Raw genomic sequence first — 17,648 nt, forward strand, 5'->3', positions numbered from 1 at the left:
TCTTTGTAAATTCTTTTAATAGCTCATAATATTTCCATTGCATGACATTTTTTTTATCTGTTATGATTGAAAAACACGCAAAGAAAGAAAATAAATCACACAGTCAAAAGTCTAAGACTAAAATCACACTTACAAACTGTTTGGAATAAAGAAACCGCTCACATATAAATTGTGTTGTCGTCTTGTTATTGTAAGCATGAACCAAAATTCAAATCTAGAAGTTCTCGACACTTGATTTCCTCTTTAAATCCAGGATTTAGAATCACAGTCATACATTTGACCTCCAAAAACTTCCCAAAACCACCAAAAAATGTACTTTATTACATATTCAATTAGAAACAGACATGTGAATCTATGCATCTCTATTGAAAACTGGAAATATGGCAAATTCAATCCCTTTCAAGTTCTGTCAAAGCTCAAAATTGTCAAGTTTTTGGGGGAAGTCTGGTCGAAATTAAACACAACAAAGCTTAGAAGCTTTATTTAATAAAAAATAATCAGTATTTCCATCAACACTCGTTGAGTTCACACCCATTTCCTGGTGACATATTGCGGTTATCACATCTCAGCCATCATTTATAAAATGCAGAAGTAGTTGCCAGCATTCAGAACAAGCCGCTTTATTGATTATAAGAAACATCATACATGCAGTATGTATGTATGTTTTCCATTAACTAGGCCACTAAACACACAGCTCACCGTTTCCTGTATGAAATCATCATTCATCCATATTATCTGTTATGTTATTGCAGAAATGTAATTATCTTGTCAACAGATGACCAGTTTTATTTCTTTAAAGGAAACCAGTTGGAGTATCTTCCTCTCTGAAAGCCTTACGGCAGCTGTGTTCTAACAAACCGTGACATTAAATACATCAACAATACAAAAATACATGATCCTAATGGACGGTTGCATTATAAAAAGCTCCACATTAACAGAGGATTTAAGCAGTTTTATTTTCCCAGTGTGACGAGAAAGCAGCTGAGCAGATTTAAAGGAGACGTCGGGTCATTTTCTACATTTTCATGATCATCAACAAATCCCACGAAAAGACAAAAACCAACAATGATGCTTTTGTGATTTGTTGTTGTCTCACTAGAGCACCAAATGTGTGTTAATCCTCCTCTGAAAATAGTCCCAGAGAAAGCACTATTTCCTCTTGTTTGACTAACTTTTGTTAAAAACTACAGTGAGCAACTGCTACTGAACCCTTTTATTTACTTTTTTTTAGGTGAAACTTTTTATCGTGTGAGCTGTTTTGTAAAGTCACAGAGACGCCGACAGATTAACCGACTCATATCCTGGTTTTGGTCTTTCACAGGATTCGATGAAAACCACAAAAATACAGAATATCACCAGCCTCATCCTTTAAGATTGTATAAATCCAGCAAAACTTGAAAGAAGAATGATTCAAAAAACACTCAAAATTGATGAAAATGTGTAAAAAAAAAGTCTGAATTACCTAAAATGTTCCAGGCACACACACATCATTCATACAGTAAACATCAGTGGAATGAAACAGAGAATTTGATAATCGATCACTCAAACGTTGGTCAGATGTGATTTTAAATTGAATATTTGGGGGTTTTAGACTGTCGGTCGAATAAAACGAGCACCCTGAACACATCTCTTTGTGTTGTGACTAATTATAACTTGAATTTTTCAGTATTTTCTTCCAGCTTTAGCGTGTAAGATTTAGTTGAAGATTGCAACCAACTGAACACACCTCGTCTCAATCTCGCCTACAAAAAACTATGAAAGTTCCTCTCTACAGCTGTTTGGTTTGTCTGTAGAACATGGCCGACTCTGTAGATATAACAAGCTCATTCTAAAGTAGCGAAAACACAACTAATCTTAGTTTGTCATGAGTATTTTATTCTATTTGCGCCAGAAGATCCTCCTAAATCCTGCACACTGGACTTAGAATTGATGTTTTGTGGAAATGACCGGCAGATTAACTGATGTGGATAAACGTTAGCTGCAGTTTCTCCGGTGTCTTCAGCCAATCTGATCTCTCAATTTAGTTACAGACAGCTGACAGATCACAGGAAAAACTAGAAGTTCAGAAACAAAACAAAACATACACGTATTCATGCATTTGTGAATCAAATGCTGCGGCCTTCAGTCAAAACATCTCATCAACACGTGAGGAAACGTTTGATGAAGATGGTGTTTATCCCTCCAGGAGAGTTCAGAGATTTGGAGAAGAAACATTAAAAATTAAATCTTTAATTTGTAATTAATTGTAAACTCACACATGATCCTTCAACCGACTGGCATTATTACAGAGTTTCAATCGAAAGCATAATTCATGTAGAAAACCTGTGGAGACGCTGCTAGCAGAGCGCTAACAGAGCGCTAACAGAGACTCATTGGCTCTCATCATGAAACTTCACATCCTCTCCTGCACTCTTCAATTTTAACCGTCATTCTGAAATTCACCTTGAACAAAATGAGTCATTTGGAGTTTGATTTTTGTTGTTTTCTGATCCGAAACAGATAATCAGGAGACAAACGATGACCCAGCATCTCTGGCCTTAACATTTATTCTGCAGTACTCTGTAAGGTGGATGGTTTGGACAATTTGTAAAAAAAAAAAAAAAAAAACACACACTCAGTTGCCGTTTTGGTTCATCTGAAGATACTCATTGTGTAGCTTCTCCTGGGCCTCGTAGAGCTTACGCAGCTTCTTGGCCAGACCTTTGCTCAGCTCCTTCCCTTCAGCATCATGAGTGGGGAAACCCTGTGACAGCAACGCAACAAACAACAGGAACATTAACCTCAGCACAAGAAAAACAAATCTAAATCAATACACGTTTGGGCGTGAAGGAGAAATACAGTGAGTGAAAAGTACGTGAGAGATTTACCGTTTCATCAAATTGGGAGTACTTGTCAGTTTCTTTGCGAAACATTTCACATGGCGAGACCTTCATCTTCTCCAGTTTAGCCATCTGAAGAGGAGAAGAAGAGAGTGAGTGAACGTGTTCATCGTCTGAGAAACAGAAGAAGAGGATGAAACATCGCTACGTGGAAACATGTGATCGACCTCTTGTTCTTGTTTCTTCCTGGCAGCTTCTTCCTTTTTCTTTTTCTTTTCTTCTTCAATCTGAGAAAGAAGAAAACAAAAAGTTACAGATACGCGTTTTATTAGAAATGAGCAGAGGAGACGAACACAGAGCTCCTTCACTGGTGTCCAGTTTCTGTAGCTTTGATAACAGACGTTTTCTCCTCCTCCTCCTCACCTTCGTCTTCTCCTCTCGCTCCTTCAGTAATGTCTCCTTGTCCACCAGCTTCAACACAGTGGGCTGACCTGTCACACATCACGTTGTGTTGTTAAGAGTTTCAGATCTTATTTTCCTGAAACAAAACATATTATAACAACAGAATATTGACATGTTGTTACCTTCATGATCTTCCAGTCGGACTCCCAGCTCCGGTAATGTCTCGTCACGGACAACATCACACATCTGCAGCAACTCCATCACTACATAAGATTAGAATAAGGACTTTAATTAGACCGAGAAGCTAAACTCTTCAGGTAAAGTGTTACTGTAAATGGACAACATTATAAGCAGCTTTTATAGGACACCACTTCTTACCCTTCTGCTCTCGGGCGATTTTGCGGACTCCCTCTCTGAACTCCGACAGCACAGACAGGTACGGCATCACCGTGCTCTCCAGCTGAGAAACAACACCATCAATATTTTACTACGATGGGTTTAAATACTCACAGATTAAACATTTTAATCTGAGCATGAAGCATTTCGTGTTTTAATTTAGAGCAATTTGCTTTGTCCAGAAATGTTATAAATACACATTTATGGCTCGTCTGAATGTGCACAGACATGTTTGAAAACACAGACTTTATATTTTTGGTCACTAAAACACAGGAAATGTTTCAAAGGAAAATAAACTCCCTACACGCGGACAAAATGTTCCTCTCAGGTGTTTGTTGTATGATTGATGAGATTTTGTCGCCACCTACTGGCCCAACATGCTTGTGTGGGATAGTTCACGTGTTCTGATGATGTGGAGAGGATCTTATTTTCTAACAATGGGGCAAAATATCAGGTTTTAATAATACAGTGTGTTGAGAAGTCATTCAGTAAGAGGAAAATCTAAAAATCGGCGTGAAGCAGGAATCAGAGTTTATGTTGGCAAGAATAAATGACGCCAAAAATGAACTCATCTGCATTAATACTGGACATCATGAACGTGACACGTGTGTGTTTGATGTGAAGTCGAGTGACAAAAACAGTGAAAACACAGAAAGCGTCTCTTTACTTACGTCCACGTTCTGACTTTGTCCTCCCACTGGGAAACCGATGGACGCTGATTCTTCAATGGCACCAAATATCTACAAGACAACGACACACGTCACTGTACAGTCACTGCTCGTATAAAACATTACAGTTACAGGTGGCAGGGTCCGCCACATATAAACAAAGTAAAACAGTATAAATTGTGTTGTCCTTTAGGGTCAGAGGTGTCCAGCTTACACTGCCATCTAGTGGTGGCTACGTGATCTGCTCCCAGTGTGGTAACAATAAAGACATTAACACTTATTTTATACAGCGTGATGTGACTAAATAGAAGGAGTCCCTGCAAACATACCAACACTGCAACTTCAGATTATTTTCATTATCGATTCATCTGATTACTTTTAATAACATATGTGGATTAATTGTTTACTCTATGAAATGCAAAAGAAGAGAAAATGCTCTTCACAGTTTCCAGTGAAGGAATCTACTCAACTACAATTTTTTACTCTAGTATTTCCATTTCTGGTAGTTTATACTTCCACTCTACTACATTTTTACTCTACTACATTTACTTGTTAACTTTAGATATTAGTTACTTTGCAGATTACAAAGTACTTGTACCAAAGTAATATTGTAACATAATATCATTACTTTTACTTTTTGTATGACTTTTAGGTACTTTCTTTTCTTTAACACTGACAATTTTTTTTTACTTGTTCAAGATGGAACTGGACAATGTTTCACTTTCTAAAAAGTTTGACACAGTTAGTAATGACTTTTCTTTTGATCGACTGCAGCTTTAATACAGACAGTGGGTCATCATAATTCCTGTTATCTTTATCAATAATTGATGCTGCTGGTTTTAAGCTCAAAGTCTACTGTACAACTCTAAATCACAGCCAGTAGTACGTGTGTGTTTGGTGTGGCGAGAAGTTCATGTTGCTCAAAGTTGCCCTTTCGCTTTCACCAGTATTCCGTACAGAAGCACACGACCGTTTGTGGAGATCAACAGGAAGTTAAAGCAGGTAAAACTTCTGCTCACCTTCAGCATGTTGGTGAGATACACAGCGATACTCTCCACCAGCAGGCGGTTGGGTCTCAGCTTGGCGTTCTTCCTGCTGGCGATGTAGGTGTTGCTCTGACCGACCAGAACTCTCATCTCCTCCATGACGGTGCGCGTGTCCACGTTGTCACACAGAGCCTCGTGGATGGCAAACTTCCTGTCGTAGAAACTACACAACACAAGACACTCTTAACTTTTAGTGGACAATGTGACTGTTTTGGTATATTATCATCATCATCACACTCTTACCTGTTGTTGAGCTCCATCTCCTCCACCTCCCACTTCTCAAAGCGACCGGTGAGGTCAGTGGGAGCGCGCAGGATGTCTTTCACATTCAGGAAGAACTCCTGTTAGATGAGACGGAAACAAAACAGCAGATTATTTAAAAAGAAACACAGACAAACCTCAAGAATTATACCAAACTATCTGTCACAGCATCACCTACGTTCATGAACTTCTCGTACTGGACGGCTGACTCCATTGTGTTGGAAGAGTAGTCCAGGGTGTCTTTCCAGGAATGCATCAAGAAAGCCAGGCGGAGCTGACGAGCTGCAGGACGGTGAAAAGACGATGACAGTTAAACTCGCAACTACGACTGATAAATTATTGAGTTTTGATGGAGCGTTTCTAGCTTTTGTAGCACTGATTTAGTGGTGCAGGAAGTCCACTTGTATGTGATGTAAAACAGCTCAGGTGACTCTATTCAGCCAATCAAACCTGTGCATTCAGACACGCATGGGCTACTCGAGTTATTTTAAGAATTATTTCACGTCTCTACAACATTGATGACATCCGGCTGAAGCAGACGCGTCACCTGTGTTCTTTGCCAGAGCGTCTTTAATGGTGATGAAGTTCTTCAGAGATTTGGACATCTTGCAGCCGGCGATCGTCAGGTGACCGGTGTGGAGGAAGTATCGGACCCAGTAATCGTTCTCAAAGAAAGCCTGCGAGGAGAAGAACCAGCGGTGGTCAACATCTGGATTTTACTTTCTTTATGACTGGTTTTTAAATAAACTACAGTTAAATCGTTGTTTTGTGACTTGCTGCCTCCACGTGTCAAACTTATTATATTTTATTAAGTGACAAAGACAGACTTTGATTTCGTACCTCAGCCTGAGCCAACTCGTTGTCGTGATGGGGGAATCGGAGATCAAACCCTCCACCGTGGATGTCCATGGACTCACCCAGGACAGATCCAGCCATGGCCGAACATTCAATGTGCCAGCCAGGCCGTCCCTGTTACAACATTCAACAAATTATGTTGAGACAACCTTGTTCTCTACTTAAATAAATAAACCTCCATCCATCATCCTGTGGTAAAGTTCTGTTGGATATCAGTTGAACAAGGTCTCACCTTCCCCCAGGGAGAGTCCCATGAAGGCTCTCCAGGCTTGGAGGCTTTCCACAGGGCGAAGTCATTGGGAGACTTTTTCTCACTTAATCTGTCAGCAGAGATGCTCAGGTCACCTACGAGCACAGACAGGACACACAACAGGTTAAAAACAAAGGATGCATTAAAGCCCCTCTGTGCAGGATTTGAGCACCCAGGATTGTTTTACTTTTCTACACACAAAAACATAATCACCACTGAAACATCCTGCCTGGAGGTGTCTCGACTCAGAACAAAGTAAAACCGGTCGTTGAACTGTATAAAAACGAACCTTCTCCCTCTTGTAAAGCTTTCTGATCTCCGACGGCCTCTGGCACCAGTTTGGCGTACGAGTGCTGCGGATTGCCATCAAACTTGGAGGTGTTGAAGTACACAGAACCGTTTGACTCATACCTGTCAACAGCAGGAACACAACAGAGAGAAGATGATTTAAACTCTCCTGCAGTGACTGACAGTGTGGCTGTTTTATGAATTAAAACATTGCTTCTGTTTCTTACTCACCCGTAGCCGTTCGCGACAATCTTCTTCACAAAGTCGACAATCTCAGGGACGTATTCACTGACGCGAGTGAGAACATCCGGAGGAAGAACCTGTCGGCAAAAACAACAATAGAACAATAGTAATGTTATGTAATGGTTACTTTAATACAATTACTGTACAAACAAACACAACGCATGGAATCACAGCTGAGAAACATATTTTTAAAGTATAATATAATAATAATTTTATCCCCCTCTTTAGCTGCTTCCTGTTATTTGTGTCGGCGCTCGGCTTTCCTTCCACTTACGTTCAGGTCGTCCATGTCTTTGTGATATTCTCCCTCCCAATATTTTGGCAGAGTGGAGAAGATTGAATTCTCCGTGACTTCACTTCCAAACTGTTTGTCCAACCAGTCAGACAGCAGGTCCTTGGAGTTCTCCAACAGCACCTTCACAACAAAGACAGAACAGATAAAAAGCATTTTTGTAATAAGTAATAAATTCATTTATTTTTTCCGTACCATTGCTTTTACGACACGTTGACCGAATAAATTTACAGTGAAAATATAAATCAACAAATTAAAAAGACTGAAAATATTATGAGATTTTATGTATTTCAGTCCAAATAAATAAAAAAGAGATTAATTTCTCTGTGTGACTTTTAAATACTTCACTTTCTCGATGACCAGCAGCTCATTTCCTGGTGTAGAAAACTACATGAATTAAATGTGTTAGTGTGTTGACCAGTAACTTCCTTGAGTCTCTGTCTCTGTGCTAAGCTACGTTAGCTGGCTGCTGGTCGTGGTTGCTTCACATTAATCGAACACACCTGAGAGTGACATCAATATTACAGAGGAAAACTCCGACTCCAATGTGGATTTACAGTAAGTGAACATCATGTCTGCTCAGTCTCACCTGGGCCAGAGGTTGAACCACCTCAGCTGCTGCTTTGCTGTCCATGGCTGCCTGCAGCGGCTGCAGAGCCGCCGTCACAGCAGCATCCAGCCGCTCCAGCATCTGCTTCTTATCTGGATCTGTCGTCGCGGCCAAATGAGCCTGAAAAGGCTGAAAACATCAACATGAACACACGAGGATTAAAGACTGAAACATCCAGGTAACCTGATCATCATCATTATTATCATTATTACTGATTTCTACAGTTACAGTTGTTGATGCTCAGAGTTTTGTCTGATCTGGTTTTTGTTTGTTGTCTGAAACTTTAGTTCTCCACAGGGAAACTTGTCTGTGGTTCACAAGCTGCTGAACTCTGCAGAGCTTCGTTTTGGCTGCAAGGAACTAAATATGCAACAATTCATCGATTAATTGAATAGCTGTCAAATATTAAATCTTAATTTGTAATTATGAAACTCTTTTAAACTTAAAAAAAAGACACACAGATTGACACAAGCTGCAGTATCCTGTCTATTGAACATACAGCTGCTATCATCATGTATCCGAATCGGAATCAGAATCAGCTTTATTGGCCAAGTATGTGAACACATACAAGGAATTTGACATTGTTTGTTTCTTAGCACATGATGTACACAGACGTAAACATGAACATAAACATCAACATAACAAACATTCAGCTAGAAAGAACCAGAACAACAAAGAACAGATGGGAGGCTGACTGGAGGTTCTGTCTCACCTCGCGGGCGCTCAGCACATCCTGCAGGATCTGAGCCGCCTGTGGCTTCTTCTCCTTGTACTGCTCCAGGAGGAAGTTCTGCCGAGCCCTTTTAATGATCTGAAAGGAAAAGATAAAAACATTAAGACCCTACATATTCATAAAACGTATGACTAAGAGACCTAAACTGGATGATTTTGATGATAATCTCTGCTCTCCATCTGGTGGATTCAAGGACTCGACTGCAGATCAGACTGCACTAAACTAGAAACCAATATCATATCTTTAATGTCTCTTAAACATTTCATTCTGTCTCACACCTTTAAATTCAAATCCTTCCAATTACACAAGTGCTTTAGAGAGCAGGTTTACAAAATGAAGATATGAGAGAGAGATGTTGCAGTGAGCGTCTGTCCACAAACAAGAACACCTGATGACTGTCAAGTTTATTTATTCATCTAATTAAAAGACAAAATCAGCCTTTCTTATAATCGTACTCACTTTGTCATCGATGTCTGTGATGTTCATGCAATACAGGACGTCATACTTGAAGTAGTCTCTCAGTATCCTCCGCAGGATATCAAAGGATATGTAGGACCTGCACAGACGGATTATTACATGAAATAACTAAAGAAAACAGTTAAAGGAACGATGTTGAAGACTTTCTACTCGTGTACCTGGCGTGTCCCATGTGTGAGGCATCATACACTGTCGGTCCGCAGCAGTACCACGTTACTTTATTCCCTTTCTGAGGAACGAACAGCTCCTGAAACATAAAGATGACGACATTAAGAAGTTGATCAGAGAATAAAACAAATAACCTTTTTCACTTTGTCATTGTATCGTGTCCATCTGTCTGATCTCTGCAACACGTGGAGCTGTTAATCACTTTCTTTGATGGTTCACAGTCTGTGATGGTCACCACTGTTGAGTTTGACATTGTTTTTAACTTTTATTTGTCCTTCGTTAAACCCACTAAAGAAAAACAATCAGGTGTTGTGAAGGTTTAAATGACGCGACCAGAAAGAATGAATTCATCTGCTGTCTCATGACTGTATTTTATTCTACTCTGACACAGGACGCAGTTTTGAGAGTCTCTGAATTATCTGAGACGTTTCTGCTCACACAGCGATATCTTCACACCTCAACCACTTTAGTGTGATCTTACAAGCAGTCTGATTTTTAGAGGTGGAAACTGTTCATTCAAACATCCATTACAGGTGTTAATTTCACATCCTCTGTACAAGAATTACTGCCTCCTGCTTTTATACTTACAAGCAGCAGTCAGGTTGAGGTTTCATGTCCACCCAGGCTCATTTCATTTACAGTATGTAGCAGCGCATTGAGGGAATTTAATAATCAAATATCAATAATTAAATGAATAGGAGGCCCGAGCACTTATCGCGAGTGAATGCAGCATGTTCACAGGTACTGTTTAAAGAGACGGGTAGACAGACGCCCATTAGCTCAGATGGTAGAACGAACAAAGGCCCCAAAAACAAACTCATGTGAATCCTCAGTGACATCAGACACTCAGTCCATCTTAAAATTTAAGGGCGTCTTTGTTTGGAACTTTCTTCTTTCTGAAACAATTTATGGAGATCTCTTTCCACAAACAACCTGACAGGGACATCGTATATTAGATTTTAGATATTTGTCTCTGATGTACCTTCGATCTCGTCAGGCTGTTGTAGAGTCGAAGTTGGGGAACTTCTGTTCCTGCTGGTGGAGACCAGGCGGGCTGAACCCGCTTCCCTTTCACTGAAATAAAAGAAGAGAACAAAATGGATAAAATAATTTAAAAAATTACATTTTAAATAAATGAATTGCATGTTTTTAAATGTTTTCTGCCATCAGACACAATAAACAAAATGATTTTAAAGCCACAATGTGCAGGATTTTAAAACATCAGACTTAGTGGTGTTCTTAAAAATGTTCTACAGACAACTGCAACAATAATAATTAATTTAAATTATGTTATTTTCACATAAAATATTTGCACACAGGAGCTTTATGTTTGTTATCAGTACACATTTATAGCTAACAGCTAAAACAAAGATATAGAATTTGCCTTGTTAGCTAAAAGAAAAGGACCCAAGAACGAGAAAAAAGAGGAACACTGGGAGGAACATTAACATTAACATTAACACAACATTACTGAGATCAATGGCTGCAAATTTGGATTGTTTTTTATCATTAGTTAATATTTTCATCTGTAAAATATCAGAAAGTAGCAATCAAAGGCAGTTGTAATTTCCCAGATGGCAAATTTAAGTATTCAAATTTCTCATTCTGTCCGACCAACAGTCTAAAACACAAAGATATTCAATTCACCGTCTCACAAAACAAAGAAAAGCTGAAATTATTCAGATTTGAGAAGCTGGAACCAATTAAATCAGTTGGAAATCTTTGCTGATTAACAGACGATTTGTTTCACATGTATTATAATCAAAATGTATCTACAACTTCCAAGTCTGTACAGTCTGTTCTACTCTATCTCTATATAAGTTATTTTCCTTAAGCTGAACATCAGCCAAAGACACGGAGCATAATTTGTAAATCGAAGTAATATATTTGCTTTCAAACTCAGAATGCATCAAGCTTCAAACCAGCTGATTAGACAAAGAGAGGGTAACGCAGGTGAACACCAAAATACTTTCCTAATATCTGTTTGTCTCAACCTGCATCTGTGAAAAGATCTTAACATCAGCAGAATCATTAAAGACTTCCTCTCCTGTAGTGATGAATGTTTTCATTTATCACACAGTCATTTGACTAAAGAAGATTTGAAGGTCCTCAATGCAATAAAATGATTGTTTTCTGAACAGAATGTAAAGTTAAAGTGATTCTAGTAAGTTGATAGTTAAAGTCTTCGGTATATTTTGCCTCTATTGTCCCTGCCATGAGTTTGTGAGGCTCTAGGACGAATGAAGGGCTGAATGAGTTTGAAACAATCAAGTTATTTCTTTATAAGGAAGGTTTCTTTGTTTCCTCAGCACAAAAGAAGGAAGACACCACAAACTGTTCATTCAAAATCCTGTATCGGTCCAGAATTTTACAATCTGTGCATGCCAAGTGAGAAAAGAGCGAGCGAGAGGTTAGTGTGGTCAGATCAAACCCGACTGCTCAGGACAGGAGAGGAGAATCTGCTAACTGTTAACCAACAGCGCCGCAGGATCATCTCGTTTTAAAGAAATGCAGCTTCACATGTTCAGTTAAGGAACACGTTTACTTTAAACCCTGGAGACAATAAGCAGTCTAAGCCACAAACTGCATGCGCAAACACCAGCGAATTATGCATTCAAATGTTTCTGAAGACGTTGCAGGACAAAGCTGCGAGACACGACATCTAATTTCCCCCAGTGAACTAATTCTGTAAACTGTTTGAACATCATGTGTTCTTTGGGTGGATGTCGTGTCTGTGGGCAAACTAACAGGGAGTGTGGATTGTTCCAGCTGCCATCGTTCTGTTTAAACAGTGATAGACTAACTTTTCTCAGTGTCACTTGACAGGCGGACACACACTGTGCTGCTACGACAATCACCAGAAGTGAAACGTCAAACTGAATTCCCAGAAATGCCGGCGAAAGCTCTGGGTTCATGCATGTGAGCGTTTGCAGAGGTGCAGGTGAGAGGTGCTTTTAGTTTCATGTCTTTGGGAGCTCAGACAGCCTCAACATCCAGAGAGCCTGATCACGTCTCGCCTGTTCATGCCTTCATCTGTCTACTCACTGCTGCTGTCAGGGCTGTCGTCCTGCTGCAGGGCTGCTATGTGTCTGAACCAGCGCAGAGCGTGAACGTGTTGCGGGTCTGGGGGTCTGCGGAGGAGCTTAAAGGCTTTCTGGTCGGCCTGAGAGGGGCTGAACCCAGCCAGGTAGCTGCGTGAGGTTAGGTAGTCATTCAGGGCCGCCGCCAGCGCGGCCTCCTCATTAATCTGTAGCAAGAAGCCAAACTCAAAGGCTGCAGAAACAAGAGGGCAAATATGCGGAAAGAATTACCGACTAAGCTGCAACAGCCTGAGGAAACACTGATAACAAGCTGGAGAACCAACACGATCAGGCTCACAGCCAGGAGCAAATATAATCAACAGAAAGTCCAACTCAAACTATGGAACAAAAATGACAATAAAACTAAAATTAAATCCTGAAATCGTACAAAATAAACAACACAAACTCCTGGTGATCAGACAGGCACAGGAACATATTCTGTCTGTAATCTAGTAGCATATAAAAATGTGATCCTTTCAAATATTCTCATCTCAATATTGTCTTATTGTAACGTTGAGAAGGATATCTCGTATCACGCGTTGCAGCAGTGAACTGTTTTTAAGAGTCTTGTGGTATAAAAATGTTTATGATACCGTGTAAATCTGCTCATCTATGGTATTACATTTTATGGGATTCAAGTTAATAAAAAAAAAGTGATATGTCAAGTTTATTATCAAGCTTTACGACTGTTTCATGATAACATCAACACCATTATATTTCCTGAGATTGTGATCGTACCATGAAAATCTATTGCATCCATGTTTGTATTAATGCTGCATCAATTAATTAGTTTTATCCTGAACTACTTGACTTATATTTTGATAACAGATTAATTGGTTAATCTGAGTTTTACAAGTCAAATTCCAGCTTCTTAAATGTGAAGACTATGACAGTAAACTTAATATCTTTGGCTTGTGGAGCGAGCACGACCGTTATATCAGCCGGCTGACATCATCAGCCAATTGGCCAATCACAGATCAGTATCGGCATATATGTTGTCAGATATGTGCCAACATAAAAAACCTTTACTTTAAAGTGTGAGTGAGGTTTACTGTTTCAGCGCACCAAAGTAATTCAGCGGCCTCCATTACATTTCTTTATCACGACCCACATTTGAGGCATCAAAGCAAAAATGTGTGTTTATCTGCTGATGGATGATATCAGAATCTTTATATATCGGGCTCTAGTTCTGGACAAAACTTTTGAGGACACCATCTTTGGAATTTATAACAAACAACTGAAGAATAAATCAAGAAAATAATAAGTGAACTGAACTGAAAATGAAAATAACAGTCGCAGCCCTATTTTGAAAGCAGTGGGCTGATGTAATATTGCACCCATGAGTGAGTAAAATGAGAAGAGGAAATATTGTTATCATAGTACAGATGCTGGACGTTGCAAAAAGTGTCACAGCAATCATGACATTTTTAGTAACAATTCTCGATATCATATATCAGACTCACAAAGTCTTTCCTGTCTGTAACGACACCATTCACCAAAACTCAGAATGAAACTGAAATGGACCAGATGAATTTTCCAACAACACCGAGGAGCCGTCAGATAGAAACTTAAATTTGTTTTTCTCCCTCCACACAGGGTGCATTAAACACTCAGACTGAAAGTGTTGCCATAAAAGGGGTCTGAGCAGAAAGTGAAAGTCTGAAGATTTGAAGGAGAAGAAAAAAGAAGAGATGGCACAACTAAAAGAAAATGTCTTAACATTAAATCGAGTGAGTGTGGTTTGTTGGCATGCATGCAGCTTTGAAAGCAAACTCTCATCAACATGTGAATACAGTGGAGTTAAAATGAGGAGACAACAAAAGCTCCTAAAATCAGATTCAGAGCAGTGACACAGATGACAGGCTTTTGTTTTACATACAATGAAGCTGGGTCGGCCAATATATCAATATTATCTCATTATCCTGATGTGAGACTACATGTACATATGGGGTTAGAGTTTGGATATTGTTATATGGTAATATGACAGAAGTGTTGTTGTTTGCTGGTTTTAAAGTCTGCATTACATTAAAGTGATGTAATTTCATAAACTTATTTAGGCTGTTCCACTTGTTCTAATACTGATCTTTACACACTGAGTCATTATATTTATCCACATTTCTGATGATTTTGATCAGAAATGTCATTTTGTCAAAGTATCAACAGTCATCCCTACAATATTGTCACACATTTATAGTCATATTTGGTCAAAAATATTGTGATATTTGATTTTGTAACCTATTCCGAGCATTTATTAATAGTTTTGAGGATTTGAAAATATCAAAATATACATTTTGTACTGTGATCCTGCCTAAAAACAACAAATTGTTCTGAAAAACCATATTGTCCTACAGAACATGAACATTTCCAAAATGTTAGGTATAGTCCAGGTTTTAGACGCTTATCAAATTATATATAAAACCAAATTATTGTACAGGTGAGCAGGATGCTTGGAAAAGGTGCAGAGTTTTTTTTTTTTTTTTTTTAAATAGGCTGTACAATAATAACATTAATTATAATAAAAATAATAATTCAAAGAGGGTCTCAGGATCTTTTGCACACTGAAGAAATAAAATCTATGTGTGAAACAAAGTGAAATCATCAAATGGAAACTTAACGGAACAAACTAGATGATGCAACTCATCAAAACTGAAAGTAGAAACAAACATGACAATGAGATCTATTTCATTTGCCACACGTTTTCTTTGACAGACACCAAACAACATTCAAAATCCTGAGTGTTTATAACACTTGAAATGTTCGCTTTCTTAAAATAATGCTGCTGTATAAAATATGTCTACAGAACTGAAAAGCGTCTTCAATAAATTCAGAACAGCTGTTATATCGTATTTGTTGACTTGTGTTGATTTTTCACAAGATTCCGCTCCATTAACCAGCAGGTTAAATTGCCTGTTTTTTAGAGGGGGTTCGGCTTGTCAGTCACTGCCCGGTTACCTTTAGCTAAGCCACAGCTCTGCATAGCTCAAGCTAACGTTAGCTCATTGGCTGTGACAGCTCGTCAAAACGCATTAAATCGCACTATCACAGGTTATAACTGTATTTTCACCTGACGTGTCTATAAGGTGAAAAACAAACATTCCGGACTGTACCTGGCTCTCCTGAGGTCGACATCGCCGCAGTGCTGGATGGTTGGATGCTGATGCAACAATAACGTGTCCGGAAGAAGAACCCGAGTACTAAATGCTAACAGGAACCAATGTGCTGCTCGAACCTGAGAGCGGGGGGGACGGAAATGACCGACGGACCATCTTCGCGGAAGTTGCTTTAGTTTTGAAAAAACAGGTGCTAGAAGTCTAGAGGTGTTTCAAACTAACTAACTCCTCACATTAGCTGACATATTGTGAACACAGAGGCTAAATGAAGAGTGTGTTTGTCAGTGTGCAGTAAGTTGAAGCGGAAATGTCTCACTTTAAGGAGTACATCGATAAAGTGACGCGTTATTATGAGCGGTACACGGAGTATGTGAGAAGGAACCCAGCTGCGACCGCACAGCTGGAGAGCACCGTGCGGACACTGTCCTACCTGATCGCAGGTGAGTGTCTGCAGACTTTTACTGATATTATTAATACAGAATAAAATGTTACACAGTTCATAGGACGTGTGAAATCCCAACTTCAGTCCTGACTGCAGGTCACTGGACCAGAGATAAGTTTCACTTTCATTTATGAAAACATGACAGTTGTTTACATTAATCATTCAGCACAGCATCACACTGGAGTCACTGTGTTTACCTCATAATAAATGTCATGACTCTTGTGTTGCAGGTCGGTTTGCAGATTCCCATGAAATATCTGAACTAGGTAAGTAAAAGTTAAAGGTCACTCTTGCACTCACACCTGCCAATAAGTACCTTATAGTTAGGCCAATAAATCTCCCAGGCTGATAAATCAGTATGTGCTTAAACTATATTCACCTGTAAATTATACGAAGTTAATGCACAGAAATGAAAGAGGTAGCTAAGCAGCAGTCTCATCAGTATTTGGTCCACCAGAGAGTTCTGTCAAGTTTGTTTTTCAATCACAAAATGTCCAACAAAATCACATTTCAGAGATCCTGATCTGAAATGGTTTCTATGTTAGATGTTTTTGTAAAAGTAAATACATGAATGTAAGCTGATACTACATTATGAGACTATTATTTAAGCTCTAAAAAGAACATTTCACCCCCCATAAAAGTCCTCCTCTCCTCCTCCTGATGATATGAAGTCAGGTGAAGTCTTCCACAAAACATTTCTGGAGCTTCACAGCAAAACAGCGTCGCAGTATTCTGCTAAACAGCTGAAGAAGCTGGAGACTTGATTTATAACATAGTGAATTACGGGAAAAAAAGCCTCAGAAGCCTCTGAGATCCCAAACTGAATTTTAAAGCTGAATTCTTTACTGTAGCTGCTGAGATAAAAGCGTTATCACATCACATCTGAAGTGGGAGCACAGACTCGGCCTGTGTCAAGAGTAGGGCTGGGTATCACCAGGTACCTCGCGATACGATACTATCACGATATTTTGCCCACGATAACGATAATATCACGATACAGCGATTCTGCGATAATCGGCATATTGCAAGAAATTTCATCCACGATACATCACGATATCTGTGTCACTGAAGAAATTCAGAATTTATTGACTGCACTGAATCCATTTCACAGGAATTACAAAACATTGTCAATCAATTTCACATGAGTGACCGCCAAGTAAACAAAGAGTATATTGCACAGTGTCTCTTCTTAACACACACACTGACTACAACTATCATTAAATATCTATATGTGTGGGTTTCAGAGCTGCTTAAACCATTTTTTAAATTTTATTTGGTTGTATACCTATGTTTGAATAAAGATAAAGCTGTCCTCCGAAGAGGGGTGGTGGTGGGCCAAAAAAAAAAATATATACTGTATATATATATATTTTTTTTTTTACATTTTTAAATATCGATATTTGGCACCAGTGTATCGATAATGTACCTCAAGACGAAATATCGCGATCTATCGTAGTATCGATATTTTGGCACACCCCTAGTCAAGAGTGTAAATAAGTTTAAAACCA

General features: G+C 39.1%; 2 protein-coding genes across 3 annotated transcripts in view; one reads left to right on the forward strand and one right to left on the reverse strand.

Moving 5' to 3' along the window:
- cars1 (cysteinyl-tRNA synthetase 1) lies at positions 1-15,813 on the reverse strand. 2 transcript variants are annotated; one of them, XM_030413428.1, is made up of 23 exons: positions 15,696-15,800; positions 12,554-12,781; positions 10,491-10,582; positions 9,499-9,587; positions 9,323-9,419; positions 8,843-8,941; positions 8,110-8,259; positions 7,503-7,643; positions 7,217-7,305; positions 6,987-7,108; positions 6,680-6,792; positions 6,433-6,561; positions 6,140-6,269; positions 5,771-5,874; positions 5,575-5,672; positions 5,305-5,494; positions 4,289-4,357; positions 3,600-3,681; positions 3,404-3,484; positions 3,243-3,310; positions 3,047-3,106; positions 2,868-2,951; positions 1-2,743 (listed from the first exon to the last, which is right to left on the reverse strand). In XM_030413428.1, exons 1-23 carry the CDS (start codon positions 15,715-15,717, stop codon positions 2,615-2,617), a joined length of 2,466 nt encoding a protein of 821 aa, XP_030269288.1. In that variant the 5' UTR covers positions 15,718-15,800; the 3' UTR covers positions 1-2,614. The 2 variants fall into 2 exon arrangements, with proteins under 2 accessions (XP_030269288.1, XP_030269289.1); XM_030413429.1 differs by lacking the exon at positions 12,554-12,781 and having other exon boundaries at positions 15,696-15,813.
- pex16 (peroxisomal biogenesis factor 16) overlaps positions 15,812-17,648 on the forward strand; it is a 7,167-nt gene continuing 5,330 nt past the window's right edge. Inside the window, exons 1-2 of the mRNA XM_030413432.1 lie at positions 15,812-16,138; positions 16,371-16,406. Coding sequence (XP_030269292.1) covers positions 16,006-16,138; positions 16,371-16,406 — 169 coding nt within the window. The 5' untranslated portion in view covers positions 15,812-16,005. The remainder of the gene's footprint in view (positions 16,139-16,370; positions 16,407-17,648) is intronic.

Source organism: Sparus aurata, chromosome 4, assembly GCF_900880675.1.
Source record: "Sparus aurata chromosome 4, fSpaAur1.1, whole genome shotgun sequence".
In the NCBI taxonomy this organism is placed as follows: domain Eukaryota; kingdom Metazoa; phylum Chordata; class Actinopteri; order Spariformes; family Sparidae; genus Sparus; species Sparus aurata.